The sequence below is a fragment of the Channa argus genome, chromosome 7 (genome assembly GCF_033026475.1).
Source record: "Channa argus isolate prfri chromosome 7, Channa argus male v1.0, whole genome shotgun sequence".
Classification (NCBI taxonomy): Eukaryota; Metazoa; Chordata; class Actinopteri; order Anabantiformes; family Channidae; genus Channa; species Channa argus.
Genome location: NC_090203.1, coordinates 2,237,434 through 2,255,000, shown reverse-complemented (window position 1 = coordinate 2,255,000; position 17,567 = coordinate 2,237,434). Strand labels below are relative to the sequence as shown.

General features: G+C 40.7%; 2 protein-coding genes across 2 annotated transcripts in view; both read right to left on the bottom strand.

Annotated features, from left to right (window-relative positions):
* The window catches only part of ctss2.1 (cathepsin S, ortholog2, tandem duplicate 1), a 12,016-nt gene extending 10,771 nt beyond the window's left edge, over window positions 1-1,245 (bottom strand). The window contains exon 1 of the mRNA XM_067511066.1: window positions 1,088-1,245. Coding sequence (XP_067367167.1) covers window positions 1,088-1,106 — 19 coding nt within the window. The 5' untranslated portion in view covers window positions 1,107-1,245. The remainder of the gene's footprint in view (window positions 1-1,087) is intronic.
* A 3,107-nt stretch (window positions 1,246-4,352) lies between these two features.
* ctsk (cathepsin K) lies at window positions 4,353-15,654 on the bottom strand. The gene is made up of 8 exons (XM_067511068.1): window positions 15,494-15,654; window positions 14,059-14,182; window positions 11,361-11,483; window positions 9,965-10,117; window positions 7,091-7,309; window positions 5,694-5,859; window positions 5,394-5,502; window positions 4,353-5,172 (listed from the first exon to the last, which is right to left on the bottom strand). The coding sequence occupies exons 2-8, from the start codon at window positions 14,179-14,181 to the stop codon at window positions 5,073-5,075; spliced, it is 993 nt and encodes a 330-aa protein (XP_067367169.1). The 5' UTR covers window position 14,182; window positions 15,494-15,654; the 3' UTR covers window positions 4,353-5,072.
* Between the last annotated feature and the right edge of the window lie 1,913 nt (window positions 15,655-17,567).

Below are 17,567 nucleotides of genomic sequence, written 5' to 3'. Positions count from 1 at the left end.
ACAAACGCGTGATAAGTGACAGCAGCCTGTGGGGAAGTGATACTTCTCGCATATCAAACTACCCTGTAAAGACATCTCACAATGAGGCCACGATCACAAGAACGGAACCAAAACTAATGAACCAGCAAAAAGTTTGACCAGTGCATCAGCGTCACCAGGCATCTGGTAATGTAACAGATAAAAATCTGAAGAGTCAACATGTAATAATGGACGTACAAAGAAAAGTAGTGGTTTCTCGTGACCTGTGGCATGAAGATGTACCAGTTTTACTCGATCTGCTGAAGGAGGACGATCTCATAGGCACAAACAGCTACAAGAAGTCATCAGTAGATTTGCTCAGCATGAACAATCCATTTTTAGGATTATGTTTCACCTATTAAGATTAATACAGGACTTGACTGTAAGCTAAAACTCTCTTTAGTGACTCACTGAAGAAGTTGAGCATCTTGAAGGCCAAAACTTGATCCATAGAAGTTTGATCTCATAACCCACTGCACACATGATAATAAGAAACAGTAACATATCAACACCTTTTTTGTGTTTTTTTGTCCTTTCGGCTTGTCCCGTGAGTTCAGGGTCGTCACAGCGGATCATTGTGCGCATGTTGATTTGGCATAGTTTTTTTTTTTACGACGGATTCCCTTCCTGACGCAACCCTCCCCAATTTCTACCTGGCACTGCACAGCTGGGGAGGGGACTGGGTTGTTAGGGGTTCAGTGTGTTGCCCAGGGACACTTCGACATGTAGCCAGGATGATCGACCCACTCACCCTGTGTTCGGTGGACCACTGCCGCCCCCCAACTGAACTACTGCCCAAACCTATCACCACCTTAATAAACGTTATCACAGCATATTTCCCTGGACGATCAGCAAACATTAACAGATGATCACACCAGTCATGAAGGCACATTTCAGGTCTTGTTTTATCGAGGTTTTCCGTACACTTTCTACAGGAAAGAATCTCCCAGTGCAGCCTCAAAACGAAAGTAAAAGCCAAAGAAAGACTTAAAGCCAAACGCTTTAATTCTTGATTAATCCTGTCGCGTTAATGAGGACTTGGATAAAAAAGTAAAAGACTTTCACTTGCCTTGAACAGTCGGACTCATCGCTGCTTCTCTCGTGTCTGCGTTTTCCTGCTGGTTATTTATGAAGACAAATATCACATGATGTGTCGCTTCTTCCTCTTCAGAAACACGAAGCTGCGCTCTGAAACCACCTGCAGTCGAGAACAGCAGCACACGGAAGTTACAGTCATGTACTTCGCATGATTCAGACCACAAACTCTCGAACTGAGCCAAACAAGTGTTTTTCTGAGGGCAGAGAAAAGAATGTGGAATCGCGTTATGCCTCCAAAGATATTAAAACAAGGTTAAAATGTAATATTTTAAGGTTTGAAACCTGAACAACGCCCCTTTACGCCAAAGATTGGATGGACATATAGAAAGAAATTACTGCAAATATGCACAATGTTTGTGCAAGAATACATACCACATAATAGTTTTGTTTGACAGTACTTGAAGTTTATTAATAAATATGAAGTTTCATATAAGTCTAGAAACTACATTGAGGAAACGTGATTAAAGAAATGAGAGAAACATGTACACTGGTTTATTCTTTTATTAAAATTAAGATGTTTTTACCATGTATTATTATCATTTTACTCAAAGTTCTACAAACAATGCCTCATAATGACAACGTAAAAGTTGTTTGAAATCAAATGTATTAAAAATGTACATGTACATAAGTATTGATGGCCTTTGCTGTGACGCTCAAAATTGAGCTCTGGTGGATCCTGTATCCACAGATCATCCTTGAGATGTTTCTACTACTTGATTGGAGTCCACCTGTGGAAGATTCAGTTGATTTCACATGATTTAGAAAAGCATACATCTGTCTATATAAGGTCCCACTTAACAGTGTTTTCAAGTCCAAGGAAATGTCTCTAGACCTAATAGGATGGTATCGAGGCACAGATCTGGGGAAGGGTACAGAAAGATTTCTGCAGCACTGAAGGTCCCAATGAGCACAGTGGCCTCCATCATCTGTAAATGGAAGAAGTTTGGAACCACCAGGACTCTTACTAGGATCGGCCGCCCAAACTGAGGGATCGAGAGAGAAGGGCCTTAGTCAGGGAGGTGACCAAGAACCAGATGGTCACTCTGAAAGAGCTCCAGGGTTTCTCTGTGGAGAGAGGAGAACCTTCCAGAAGAACAAGCATCACTGCAGCAATCCACCAATCAGGCCTGTATGATAGAGTGCGCAGACTAGATGCAGACGGAAACCACTCCTCAGTAAAAGGCACATGACAGCCCACCTGAAGGACTTTCAGACCATGAGAAACTAAATTCTGATCTGGTCTGATGAAACAAAGATTGAACTCTTTAGCTTGGATTCAAGTCTCATGTCTGGAGGAAACCAGGCACCGCTCACCATCACCAATACCATCCCTACATTAAAGTATGGCAGTGGCAGCATCAGGCTGTGGGGATGTTTTTCATCGGCAGGATCGAGGTAAAGAGGAATGTGTCTGTTCCAGAGCGCTCTGGACCTCAGACTGGGTCAACAGTTCATCTTTCAACAGGACAGTTACCCTAAGCCCACAGCCGAGATGACAAAGGAGTGGCTGGTGGTGCCAGCACAGCACGGAGGACATCAAGCCAAACTCTTCAGCTCAGTGATCCCACGATGATTCCCACGAGCTACCAAACTCTGCAAGCTCAGCAAACTGACTCCCAATGTTAAAAAAACTGCTGAACTCTAGAGCACCTTCCTATGCACTTAAATCTATTTTTTTTTTAAATAACAAATGTCCCTTTTGCTCTTTCTCGCACTTGCATCTGCTGAAATGTGAACACTTTTCTGACAGGACTTTGCTTTGATGTTTTCTCCTTGACTTCAATTTTTGCTGCCTTGTACCTCACTTTGCTTTGGATAAAAGCCCAGACTTGAACCCGGTTGAACATCTCTGGAGAGATCTGGAAATGGCTGTGCACTGATGCTCCCTATCCAGCCTGATGGAGCCTGAGAGGTGCTGCAAAGAAGAACGGGAGAAACTGACCAAAGAAGTGCTGGGAAAACCTTCTGGGTGCACTTTAGTATAGAATTAGTAAAAATTCATCCAAAGTTTTAAACAAGGAAATACATCAACTTTTGTCCTTATTTGACAAACTTGGTTGACTCATGTACAACCCCCAATCCCAAAAAACAGAATGTAAGGATTTGCAAATCTCATCAACCCACATTTATTTCACAATAGAACATAACAAATGTCAAAATGTTTAAACTAAGACATTTTAACATTTCATGGAAAATATGAGCTCATTTTGAATTTGATGGCAGCAACACCTCTCAGTAAAGTTGGAACAGGGTGATGTTTACCATTGTGCATCCTCTCTTCTTTTAACAACTGTCTGTAAATGTCTGGGAAGTGAAGAGACCAGTTGCTGAAGTTTAAGATTCTCTGAATCTTTTTTATGATATTATAAACTGTAGATAGTGAGAAGTCTTTGCAATTTTTTGTTGAGGAACTTTTTTTTTTGGAAACTGTTCCACAATTCTTAGACACAGTTTTTCACAGATTGATGAACCTCTGTCCATCTTTACATTTCAGAGGCTCTGTCTCTCTGAAATGCTCCTTTCTATACCCAGTCATGTTACTGATCTGCCAATTTACTTAATTAGTTGTTAAATGATCTTCCATTTGTTTCCAACTTTTTTGAGAGGTGTGGTGTTAAAATGAGCTAATATTTTCCATGAAATGGTAAAATGTCTCAGTTTCAACAGCTTATATGTTGTTTATATTTTATTGTGAATAAAATATGGGTTCATGAGATTTGAAAATCATTGCATTCTGGTTTTATTTAAATTTTACACATCGTCCCAACTTTTTTGGAATTGGGGTTGTACTTATTCAAGTTTTCTTTAAGGTAACACGGTGTTATGTCACCTTAATATTTGCAGATCCTTTAGAAATATGAAGTAACTTACAATCTGTTCCCAATCAGCCCTATTTCTGCCCCCCAAATAAACCCCCTACTATTCCTGAGTCCTTTCAGATAATTATAACCCTCATATTAACCAAATAAGCAACTTCTAATAAAACTCATTATGTTTCTCAGTTTGCTTTGTATATTTGTGCTAAACTGCAGAAAAATAAAAGACAGACTCAAGAGGCTCGGATAATTTGTGAGTAACAGTGAATGTGGTACCACACGCAGGATGGACGTCCATTGCTTTGTGTAAAACCAAAAAAAGGATTCTTTACAAGTGAAGACAAATCGTATTCATCTCAGAATTTCTGGTGCTGGCTTTTTAGTAACTTTTAATGAAAAACTCCAAATGATGCATTCAAATTCAATAAGAAATCTTTATTCCATTTCTTAGAAAACATTGATTTACAGTTTAATCATTAGAAAAGTGCTGAACAGAACAACCGAAGTCGACACAATGAAGAGAAAAAAAAAGTTATGATTTTAAAGGAATTCTGCATTTACAGGGAAAGGGGATCAATTATTACCTAAATATCTACCACAACGAAACATTGAACTTTGAAACTTTCTTAGTCTTCACACAAACTGTAATTAAACCTGGAGAATGAAAATGTCTCATCCTCCACAATGTTAGTCTGGTGGGTTTGTAGATTAAACTTGGCACTTTGCCACAAAACCAGTCTGCGTTCTGGATTAGCGTTACTAACACCATGCCCTGGAGGTAGGCAAAAAAAGAAAAGAAAATCGGTTTCTTCGTGGAGCCAGCCACAATGGAGGTCTGCTACTTTCGAGATAAAACTGAAAAGAAGGACTTCAAATAACTCAAATGTCATCAGCAGACATTTTTAAGGATGCTTGTGTCTGTAACGCTTTTATTGCAAAACACACTAAGGCCTCAATTTAAATCTTTGATTCATTGTGTTGAAAATACAAACATATTTGCTGAAATAATTTCTTTGTAGTGGATCTTAAAACTAAAAATGACCTCTGTGTCCAAATATGTGTTTTGTGTGGACATGTAGTAGTCAAAGTAAAGCCCCTTTTGTCTTCCCTCATCGTCCTCTGAGCTCCACACGTGTCTCCTCACATGATGGGGTAGCTGGCCAGGTTGGCGATGCCGCAGAGGTTGCCACGGTTACGTGCCATCAGGATGTAGCCCTTGTTGCCCCAGTTCTCACTCCAGCTGTCAGGGAAAGACAAACGTCAGTGGCGCAGATGGAAGGAAAGAGATATTGGAGGTGGTGAGCATCGCCAGGAGTCAAACAGCGTTTTATGTCATCTGTTTGTCTCCGGCAAAGCCGACAGAATGCGTCAAGTCAACTCTGCGACGACAAATGAGCTGCCGTTTCATTGCTGTGGCCCTATGAGCCACCTGGTGCCTTTCAGACAGGTGATGTGTCCCACCTGTTCTTGACAATCCAGTACTTCTTCCCCTTGGTGTTCACTCCGTAGCCCACTGCCAGTACGGCATGATTGATGTCTTCTTTGTTACAGTTGGGGTCGTAGTAAATACCTGGGCACGAGACAGACAGGCAGAGTGAGGATCATTTAAACAAATGTACTACTTCGTGTAAATTCTGTTAGATATTGCTAAGAGAAGTGTTGGGGGTGTGGAGATCCCCACTTTCCCCCATAACAAGTGCCCCTGCATTTGCATGAAATCTGTCCGTTAACAGAAAAGCGACGTCTGAGTGGTTCCCTAACCTCTTTGGTAGAACTGGAAGGTGCTCTGCATGGCATCAATGCCCACAGATACCGGACCCACTTTGTACAGCGTGACTGCCAGGGCATGCTCATCGCCCACTGGGACCTCTTTGTAGCCTTTGCACTGGGCTGCCATGCCTGTCGAATTGTAGCGGCAAGGCTGGTCCTGCAGACAAGACAAAGGATGGAAAAGTGCTGAAAATCCGAATTTCTACCTCAATTCAATTCAACTTTATTCATATAGCATCAACTCACAACAAAGTCATCTTAAGGTCCTTTACATAACAGGGTAAGATCATGAGACTAAACAAATATGTAGATGAAACCCAACAATTCCCCGCTGAGCAAGCCCTAGGCAACAGTGGAGAGGAGAAACTCCTCTATTGCTAAGAGCAAACCCTCCAGCAGAACCAGGCTCGGAGTCGGCGGCCATTTGCTTTGAGCGGTTTCTGATTTCTTTATTATCGCTGGAAAAAGTGCAAAGAGGAGCTGCACATACTTCAGTTATTCAACAATGTGCTGGTTTATAAACCACATCAGCAATTAGTCAACTAGTCACCTTAAATAACTTTCACGTGCACATTTTACTTGTCATGTGGCTGATCACTGCTTCTTTTTATGGAGGCAGTGAGACAGAAGTTTTTCTTCCTCCTCACACCGACAGATGACGAAAGAGGAAACTATGAGGGTGAGAATATCATCAATTCTCGTTAACCGGAAGCTTTGTGTCAAATTTCTGCTGCTGTTTTAAATTCAAAAGGGAATGATTGGTATGACATGTGATCAGTCTGTCACAGGTTAACCAATGAAAGACACATCAGCTACTTTAGTTTCAATCTGTGTCTGCGGCTCTGCTGAGGTAAACAATGACATTTCTGGAAGTTGTCGTTACTTTGACTGAGTGATATTTTTAAATACCACCAGCCTGAAGGATGATTTCAAAGTCTAGGGGGGAAATTAGATTATTTTCTTTCTTTCTGAGGATTTGATGAGAGGATTGATAAGCGGTACTTTAGCTTAGCTTAGCATAAATCCTGGAAACAGAGGGAGCAGCTGGTCAGGCTCTGACCAAAGGTAACAAAAGCAGCAGTATTACACTTTGAGTTTTGGATGAATTAAAACAATGTACATAATGGTTATTAGCATGGATGTATTACTAAATGAGCCTACAGGGCACAGGCCCAGGGGTCCAAGACTTCATGGGGGGCCCTTGGCTAGAGACTTTGTATTTAGCAAGTTTTAGTATCTGTTGTGTGAAGTCAAATAACTCAAAAAAAAAAAGATGCCAAATGACAACTAAATAACCGAAAAGATGCTTCACTTAGACACATTAGACCAGTTTGACTGAAAGAATTCAACCCACTAAAGATAATAAATGTTTCTGCGGCCTTTCTGACCTGTCCGACGTATGGGTAGGACTCCTCAGAGTCGATGCCTCCATTTTTGTTCACATACTCGAAGGCAGTGGTCATGTATCCTCCTCCACAGCCATCATTCTCCTTGACGCAGTCCACCAGGTTCTGAGGACTGAGGTAGCGCAGCTGACCTGTCTTCTTGGCCAGCTGGCCCTCCAGGGCCCCGGCTGAGCTGAAGGCCCAGCATGAACCACAGGAACCCTGTCAGGAGTGAAGAGTGAGGGGTTTCATTTGGTTGTGCCTGGTTTTAGAGATGACAGATGATGATAACAGAATTAACAAAACATTGTTCTGGTTTTGGACAGATTCTGATGAGCCTGCACACAGGATACAGCTGTGGAATGCCTGCTTCGAACTGTTCACTGGGAACCAGACCCGGACAACTTTGGTTTAAAAGACATTTGTGTGAATTGGCCCCTTGATTTGTGATTTGGAATGAGATTATTTGTATCACAGTATATTCATATTATTAATATATGTTTACTACACAAAGAACTATAAAGAGCTACAGTCTGACTCTTCTTTAGAAAAACCTTGTGACAGGCTGCTGATCTGAGAAGCTTTAATTAAAATCTTTGTAAATGTGTAATCACTTCAGCTCGCTGGGCGACGTCCCGAACGTGGCTTTGAGCTGTGGTTGTAGCTGCAATTTGCATCGAGGAAACAAAACATCAAAACACAATTGAGACGACATAAAGGGGCTGTGGGGGAAGCAGCAGGGTCGTTAGTATGCAGAGAGCACAGTCAGGCTGAATAATCAACAGCTATAAATCCTGTTATAACTGCAGTTTGATTTTCAGCCACCAGAGGGAGACAACGTCCTTCACGTCAGCTGACAACATTTGTAGGAATGATTCTTATATCATTACTGGTATTTTCTCTGCTTACGCTAAGCTGCTAAAAGACAGAGTTAAAGTGAATAAATTCATGATTTAAAAAGAAAAAAAAAATCTGAAAATCAAATTTATTTTAGGCTTATTTGATTTATTCCGTTGTTTGCAATTCTCTCTGGCGGGTTAGGTGATTGTCTAAGTGGGATTTGGGCTCATTTGTGGATCTGAAAGAGTTCATGTTTTCCTGAAATGCTATGTCTTTGATTCAGCAAAAAAATAACAAAAAAAAAAAAACATTCACAACATCCTCATCCTCATATTTGGCTTTATTAAGCCTTTTTTAAAACCACATGCTGCTGCAATAAGTTACAGAATGTTTCCAACTCAAAGTATCTATTGATAAGAACGAGCACTTCTGGCACTTCTAGATATGTAGATAGAATCATAAAATGAGTAGGGTAAAAAAAAAAAATCAACCTGCTCATCTAATTGTAGATTTTCCCTTAAACATTTCGGTAAATGCAGATTTTACTTTCACAGAACTCAGTTGAGTCTTTTTCTTAACTGGACACAGCCTTGGGGACTTTTTCTTATTCTTCCTCACTTTTCCCAACACCATCACATGCCACCAGAACCCACCATCTGTAGATTACTACGTTGTACTGCGGTTAACAGGAATATGTTAGTTTCCTTCAACATGAGAATTCTTTGAGCATGATCTCATTGCTTTTTTCATCCTCAGCTGATTTTTTATTTGTTCATTGTCACATGTCCTCGAACTGGTTCCTAAGATAAAGCGCCTGCCAAGAATTTAGTCAGCCAACAGGTTTTTTTTTTTACCTCCCTGCCTATGACTGAACCTGAGCTTTCATCTTAGCAGCCAACCTGTGGGATTTGCCTGCCAAAGTCCCTACTTCATCAAGGTGTATTAATTCATTCATTTGCTCCCTTCATTCACTGGTTTCCTCAGCTATCATGACTCAAATGACTAATCCTTCATTCTATTTAAACCTGCAATAATGAATGACAATGACTATATTTGACAGCTAATCCTGTTTAGGGCCCCGGGGGGGGGGGGGGGGGGGGGGGGGGGGGGGGGGGGGGGGAGGTGGGCTGGAGTCTATCCCAGCTGTCATTGGGTGGGAGGTGGAGTGAGTGAGACATGCACAGACAGACAGCGTGCAAGTCTTTGGACGGTGGGAGGAAGCCGGAGGAAACCCAGGCAAACACAGGGAGAACATGTTAACCACTCCACCACCATGCTGCCTTCTGTTGAAACCACGCTCTTTATATTTCCACCCAATGAAGGATTACTTCTGAGCAAATACAAACGCATCCTGGTTAGGTTCAATTTGGTTAAGGTACTAAATAATAATGGCTGCCTGTTTTTAAAATGTTCATGTGACCTGTTCCAACAAAACCACAAACAATTGTAGGGACTTAAACTCTGGTCTCCTGTAGAAAAGGTCCTGTGCTCTGCTGACCCACCCATCCACCTCAACATCCTCCTGATAACATTTCAGTGTCTAAATACTAGGTGACCCTGCTAATACAGTACTTCCTTACTGTATTAACAACGTTGTTTTACAATCATCATTAAAACGCACAACATCTTACTCTAGAGCCTCCCGTGGAAAACTCCTGTTTCTTGTTGTATCATTCACCACCACTTTGTCGTCGCCACCACTTTTTCTACTACATCATTGATTTGTGCATTAAATATTAAAGCATCAGGGTCTCTGTTGTACTTCACTGAAAGCTCCGAGTGTCGATCACTGACAGATACAGGTACCCTAAGCGTCAGCATGTAACACTAAAGGACTCGACAAAGTGGCACTTTTTGACACCTCGGGAAAGAGAACGAGCTCGAATCGACCTACATTAAAGTTAAAGACTTTAAAGTTGTAGACTTTAAATAGACACTAAACTATTTCATCTAATAGATAATAATAATAATCAATGTATGTGCTGTGAAAGATTTTACAGTCATAACTGACAAATAAGACCATCTTGGTTGTCTGACCTGGTCCCTCACTGGAGTCACCATGCCCTTCTTGCGGTAGTCAACAGATTTTGGAATCTTGGACACTTTGTCGTCTAGAGCCATAGTGAAGCTGCGCTCATGGTTCTCGGGGACGAGCAGGCCGGTCATCTTCTCAGATACTTCTTCTGATGTCTGCGTGAACAGAGACACAGTTAATGTTGCATTAAAAAAAAAAAAAAAAAGCTGTGTCAGGTCTTTGGTTCTAAATTGGTTCTAAATTGGTTGCAACACCTGACAGTAGACAGCATAAAACATCCCTTTGTTCCTGGAATAATGTGAGATTTAAAAGAAAAAAGAGCAAGAGAAGGAGACAGAGAGGATTTATTTTTAGACTCAAGATGAGAACAAGTAAGTAAGATATGGAAGAGCGAGAACTTGATTGAGCGGAGACACTGGGGATGAAGTATTTCATAAAGAGATGGATTTAAAGGGAAATATCATTTTTTTCCTGCACTTTACAAATGTCAAAAACAGACACCAGTACAGATACAACAGTATGAATCCAAAAAAACAATACATGAAAAACAATGACTTTAAAAAAACAGCAAGAGCAAAAGAGGAAATAAAGTGACTTCTGTACTGGGCGTCACAGTGAAACTGTTGGTTATGTGATATGTAGCAATTATCGAAGAAACTTGTGCCATTAAATATAATAAGAATTTCCCAGTGCTTCATTTACACACCAGGCTGTAAGCAGAGTTGATTAATGGAAGAAACACACACATCTGTTAATGGCTTTTATTTTACTTAAGTGCTTCAAAACAGAAATGGAAACACATCCTTCATCTCCTCTCCACCTGTTCCTGTACATAAACATGAAATTGGCCATAACTCCAGAATTTGGATATGTGTGCAATAAATGAGCCCGAGCCCTGACATGCTGTCTTTTTTTTTTTTCTTTCAGCTGGCGTCTTCATGCAAAGACAACCATTAGTCCTGACCTGTGCTGACACCAACCTCACCCTGCACCACCTCATGAGGCTGCATCATGCATGGGTGAATAAAAAAAAGAGAACAGCAGCTACAGATCAGAACTGCTGGCAGCTGAGCTGAGCCAAATGAAAAATGGTTGGAATGACTGGATGGACAACTGTGCTTTTGTATTTGAACTGAAAACAAGGTGGAAATAAATGCAAACAAATTTCTGCATGTTTCGGGATGGAATTCTCAACAAAGAGGGTATCTGAAGCTTCTCAAAGACTGTCAAAGTGAGGGAGGGGGGCAACAGACTGTCACGGCCTTGTGAGAGACCATGACACACTACAAAATAAAACCTGCTATTTGATGTGCACTCAGATATTTTGGGGCCGTTTGTGTAGTTTGGCACAGGAGGAGGACAGTTAGAACGTCTCATAGGCGACTGCCTCAGTCTCACCATGTCTCCCAGGTGGTTCATCCCCAGCTCGTAGGTGTGCATTCCCAGTGCTGCCTCCTGGTTGTGGGCTTCGATCATGCGCATGTTCTTCTCCCAGATGGCCCTTCGGATCCCCTGTTCATCCTGAGAAAGGAAGAAGGATGCATCACTTTCAGCCAAGTGCACAATAATACAAAGTAAAAGCAAACACTCTTCAGTTTCTGTCGCAGAGATTTTAATCGTTTTTCTGGCTGCTGAAGAAGAAGAGAGCTTAAAACAACAAGTAACAAAAGAAGCAATTTGATTGGCTCTTTAGTCAATTCCTACAGCCTATAATGTTCATCGAGGAATTTGACTTTTTGGGGGGTGTAGATACAAAATAATGACTAAAACCAATGTGTATGAAATGGAAAATACACGTTCGAGTTAAATCCCATAGCTGATCGATTACATACCACAGAGATCTGAGCTGAAATGATTTGATTGAAATCGTAATTCTAAATGCTTTTTCTCAATCTCAATTATAAATATAGATGTTATTAGATTTTTAAACTTCATTTGTTAGAACAACATACAGTTCCTCTTCCACTCGTTTTGTTTTTTCTGCATGCTTAATTAAGGTGGGGTTCATTAATTAGAATTTACAGCACAGATATGTGAACACTTGGGGGCCCAGTACCTGTCAGATCCTAGTTATAGACTCACAAGCTGCTTCTTCTTTTTAAGGAGGTCATAGCACGTGCACGTGTTCTTCTCTCACCTATATTTCAAATGGAAGTTCTGCCTCCCTCCTTCATTAGCACCTGACAGCTGCAGGATATTAATCTGGTCAAATGGGCCAAACTTCCATTTTAATTAGCGAACAGTGGAAGCTCGTCTTTGTCTCAGCCCAATTCCATTATTAAGGACAATTAGCCAGCGCACATTCACAAATGTATCTTCCCTCGTACACCACCACGTCATTTGTGTGTGAATATTCCAGTTTTAATCCACGTCATCGGCTGTATGTGTGTTATGAGCTAATGTCAGTGCTGCCGAGTCAAAATGTGATTAGCACCTAACACATGCTCACACACTGTAGATACATGCATCTAAACACACACACACACACACACACACACACCAGAGCTGTGGAGCGTTACACTCTGGCTCGAGGTGAAGAATGAGGGGATAACAGATGCTCAGCGAGCACTCAGGACGATACTTGCACTTATTTCTGGTTTGACACAAGCTAAATGACATTTCCTATGTTCTGCACAGACAAGAACTAGAAGTGAGAAAAAGAAGGGAAACTGGGAAATTTAGTGAACAGTGAACAGTGAACAGGTAAAACCAGGTGGGTGGAATTTCCCCTTTTGGGAAGTTGATAGAAAAATGCACGGAATTTGTTTAAAATCCTGTATTTGCCAGATTAATTCTTCAAACTAGAAACTTCCAAATCAAAGTAGCTTTTGGCCCACAGCCTTCTGGAAATTAACTTTTCTGAATACTGAGGAAGGGCAGGAAAACCTGAAGTTAATTCTTATGTGCATGTCCTACTTTAGTTTTGCTTCTCTGTTTTCTACCAAAAACACAGAAGTAGAGTAACCAGTGCTACTCTCACAATTCTAGTTTTTCCACTCAGTGTTGCTCCCCAAGATTTACAGTGAGTGGTGTTACAGAAAACTTTATTTACTCAAAGGCGAAGCCACAAAGAATATTCTAAACATAGAATACAAAGCACTTTACGCTGCTTCTTATTCACCCAATTACACACACACTCACACACACACACACAGACACACACACACTGATGGGGGATCTGCTATGCAGCTTGCCAACGCTCACCGGGAGCAACTAAGTTGTGGTTCAGTGTCTTGCTCAAGGACACTTTGACATGTGACCGGAGGAGCCGGGGATTGAACCAACAATCCTAAATTGCTGATAAAACAACTGCAAAACCTTCAGCTCAGTTTTTACCTTAAATTTTACAGTTATGTTATATATTATATAAAAATCCTCATTTTGCCAGTTTTGCCTCTGCAATGCTCAAAAACACAGGTTTTTCCACTTCGTACCAAAAAATGCAAAAATCGATAATATTCTGGTGACTTTGTATTTTTCACTCAGGCGCCTTGGATGAATGTACAGTCCAAATATTTGGTGGCCCAGAAACACAAAATACTTAAAAACATCTCTTACAAATGTAACAAATGTTTGAGCTGCTCTTTATCAAAAGATTGATGCCACGTATGAACAAAAGGCAACTTTGCAACACTTTAACAATTTAACTCATAAACATACAGAGTAACAAATGCTGAACAAACCGAACAACGTTGACAGTGAGATGGAGGCTAAAACATCTCAAAGGAAATTCTGCTCTGTTTAATGTATCTTCTCACATCACCTCACATACATCAGACTGGTGCTGACTGAGAGAGAAGTGGCCTCCACTGAATTGACTGGCTGTTACTTTGAGTCAGACATAAACCGACCGTGAGTTAAACACATATGAGTTTGGGATGTTTTGTAAGAGCTTTTTTTCCGAGCATCAGTTGTGCAAGTCATGTGAGGCCGTCATCACCAGAAAAACAAGTTGCCGGTGTAGGACAGTCATTTTTTTTGACAGCAGTGGAAAAGCTAATGTGGTTATAACAACTTCATAGAATTTCCTAGGATTGTATATACATCTTCAAACACACTTTGTCTCTTTATGTTGGAAACACAAGCAGACTCTTACCAGGCCATTGTACTCTTTCTTGTATGTGATCTTCCACTGCTCCCACTGTGCATCCAAAGTGGCTTCATCCAAGTGGCCCAGAGCCGAGGTTGCCAGCAGCAACACACAGAGACACGAAAACATCCTGCAAGACCAGTAACACACAAACAAACACTGTGAAAAACGGAATCACCTTTTATCAGTAGGTGGGTGTTGGCTGCAGTTCCAACCTGCATTAGTTACTAAAAGGAAACTGTTTCCCAGTTTAGCATGTGAAGCATCAGACTGTAACATGCTTGTTCCACACTGTTTTGTCAGTAGTTATAAAAATATAAGTTACAGCTGTAATGACCCACACGGATACCAGAGCATGGAAACCAATGCAGAGGTTCTGTCGTGTGACATTCAGAACCAAAAAGGACGCTGCTGTAGTTTCTGTGGAAATTGTCAAAGAGCAGAATTAGAGGAAAAATCTACAGCTGTTCAGAGATCAGCAGTACAATAACAGCTTCCAGGAGTCCACATCTGTGAAATGGAAAATGCTGAGCTTGTGTCATTTTTGCTGATTATTTTGCAGTTTCATGCCAAACACACGGGTCCCAATACTGGTCACCTGAACTGGTTAACTGTTAGTTGTTGTACTGATTCTTCCTCTTTGTATTTTTATTTCACTGACGTGTGAACATTTTTTTTTACCATCTCCGCCTCTCTCCGCTTCTTGCCTGCTGTTTTATGGCATCTAGTCTTTAATCTGCATTCCTGCACATTGTTTCCAGTGAAGGCCACTGAGTTTAACTAAAGTAAACGCAGAAAACAGTGAACTGCTCTACACTCTCTGCTTCCTACACACAGTTGGTGCATCTGCCACGGCTTCACCCTTGGGGGACTGGATGGAACTGTAATGATTTACATAGCAGAGTCTCATGATCTCTATGCAAATGAGTTTACAGTTTACTGGAACATGGCTATATAGCCATCTGACAATTCTCCTGGTGGCCGTTTCTTTAGATTCTTTACATTAAATAATACTTTACACAAAGCATTAATATTAATGATGTTTATGTCTCCGATACAATTTCCACAAATACGGTGCAATAACTCTTCAGAGGGCCACAGCTCTGTAGGTCTGCTTTCCAAAAAAATCATCCTGGTGCAACTGGGTCAAAAATCATTCTCTTATCCTAATGCTATTAAGGCTAATTAGTTTCTTAGCTGGAAAAACTACGTATGAATTTATCTCAGCCTGAATTCAAAAGGATGAAGTCTTCAGAGTGAAACTCAGAGTCTGCTCAGGGAAGTTATTTTCTGCTCTGACATTGTAGCTCAGTGCTGCTCACACATGCATGACTCCTTTTAGCTTTAGCATAAAACCACGGTGAATTCTCTACCAGGGAAGGAATTCACAAAACTGAAAGTAAAGCTTTGTATCAGGAAATCAGTGAACATTAAACTTTACCTCAAGTCCAGTAGTTAAAGCGTTTGCTGAAGCAGTCTGAGTCTTGTTCCTCTGTTATTGAAGTAGGTCAGAGTGTGTGTTTATATCAGTGAGATTTAGAGGAAGTACAATGGGAGCTCCAAGTCTGGGGAGGAGCTTTTTTCTCTCCAGGCGGGGAATCACATCTGTTTTTCCTCAAATAACAAAGATCCCCAAGCCAGATGATGTCAAGTGTTGGATTACATGTCTGAAAACTTCACAGAGGTTGGAAATGAACTCTATGCTCTGCTGCTGTCAGATTTCAAAAGGTGCAGAAGGCTCCTAAATTTTTAATAAAAACACCTGGACCTTTATTCTAACATTAAACATCATATATATTATTTATCAGGTCACTGTTAAACATGTGCACCTGCTTTGTTCTTAGCTGTAAAGGACACGAATCGACGACAAGACAAGACAAGACTGTATAACATGCAGTGCAACAATGAGTTGTTTTGCTTCTCTAATGTCATGTGATTTCATTCTATGTATCTATATAATTAACATTTCATAAAAACAGAAACAAAAACAAAGCTAAAAATATCAGTTTAGGATCTTTAGGATGTGACTGAAATAACCCAGTAGCTGTCACCAGATTATGATTCACATGGAGAAAAACAGTCCTAATTTGCTGTGAAGCTGCAGAACTGTCAGATTTTACTGTGACTGCTTTTCATTCAATTCGCCATGATGTACTTTGAATTCCTCAAAAAACTTCATACATCTTGGTTTAAGCCGTTTGTTTCGACTTGTGAAAATCCAACAATGACCGATGGAAAAGAAAAGTCATATCGAACAGTAGACGCTTTCATTATAGAAATTACACCAAGGCCCTGTTGATGCTACAGGGCAAGACGTGAGTGTATGAACTGGAGTCCACAGTAAATACTGACCCCAGCAAGACAAAATACTAACAAGAAGAAAGCAGGAGCAGACACCAGCAGGGCGTCACATCTGTGTCACATCTGAACATACTTAGAGCTTTTTCAGCCTGCCACACAGAACTGCACATCGACATGTTGAAGCAGAAGACATTTGAGTGTCTCACACACACAATACCATCACTCAGTTTAGTCCAGGCCCAGAGTATTTATATTGTTCATGCCAATTCTCTGACGCGGCTTAGTGCCACAACAACATGGAATGAAGAAGCCTGAGAAGGCACAATGGTAAAAAGCGCTGTTGTGTTTCAGACCAAGCCAGAGATTCACACCGGATTCCTGTAGAAACTTTCCGAATGAATTTCTTATTTGCCTGTTTTCATCAATAAGGAAATGACGTCTGCGGCAAGATGCACAATAAACACAACACTGTGTCAATTCAGAGGTTTCAGATAGTTTTACAGAAACCTTTTCTGAAAGTCTGATGTGTTCATGCACTGAATAAAGAGCATCTTTCCATTACAGACACTGTTGGTAAAAAACAGAAATGAGGATGCTGCCACTTAGACAGGACACGGAGAGAACAAGCTTTAAATAAACATTCAAACGACACCTTCACATTTATATCACATTTATAACAAAAACGTTTTAGCAACTGAAGGTTGACAGTCGGTCATTTTTCAAAAAAGGAGCTAAATGTGCATCAACAAAACAAACGTGATCACAAGAATCAAGACATTCAAATAAAATTCCCACCACGGGACCAAAATATCTTTACCATATTTATTTTCTGTGCTATGTCGTCTGGTCTTTGGTGGATACACACTTCCTCCTGCTCTTAGTCAACAGTCTAATGTGTCAGGTCTGTGTGTATATATGAACACGTCGTGTGACTCGTAGAGCAGTGCAGCACATGTAGTCATTGGGCTAAATATAAGAGCATCCCGTGTGGCTCATATGTCCATCGATGCATAGCTGTGTGACTCATGCGTGTAATGAACAGCAGCTTAACTGAAGACCCTTCCACATATTAGCTGATAATAACAATAATCGGCCCCTTGTTACACATTTCAACAAATGGTGTAAGTTACAAATGGAAGATCACTGTTTACTTTTCTTGTCATTTTTTCTACTTATTGTTATACAAGAAATGTTCCTTGAATATTAATGATACG

What these genes read in the sequence shown, in the direction of transcription:
- ctsk (XM_067511068.1), bottom strand. Translation starts at nt 14,181, where the DNA reads ATGTTTTCGTGTCTCTGTGTGTTGCTGCTGGCAACCTCGGCTCTGGGC. An exon ending in TGACTCCAGTGAGGGACCAG is followed by an intron (nt 7,310 to 9,964) that starts GTCAGACAACCA and finishes CACTCCTGACAG; the next exon opens with GGTTCCTGTGGTTCATGCTG. An exon ending in TACTGGATTGTCAAGAACAG is followed by an intron (nt 5,173 to 5,393) that starts GTGGGACACATC and finishes TTTCCCTGACAG; the next exon opens with CTGGAGTGAGAACTGGGGCA.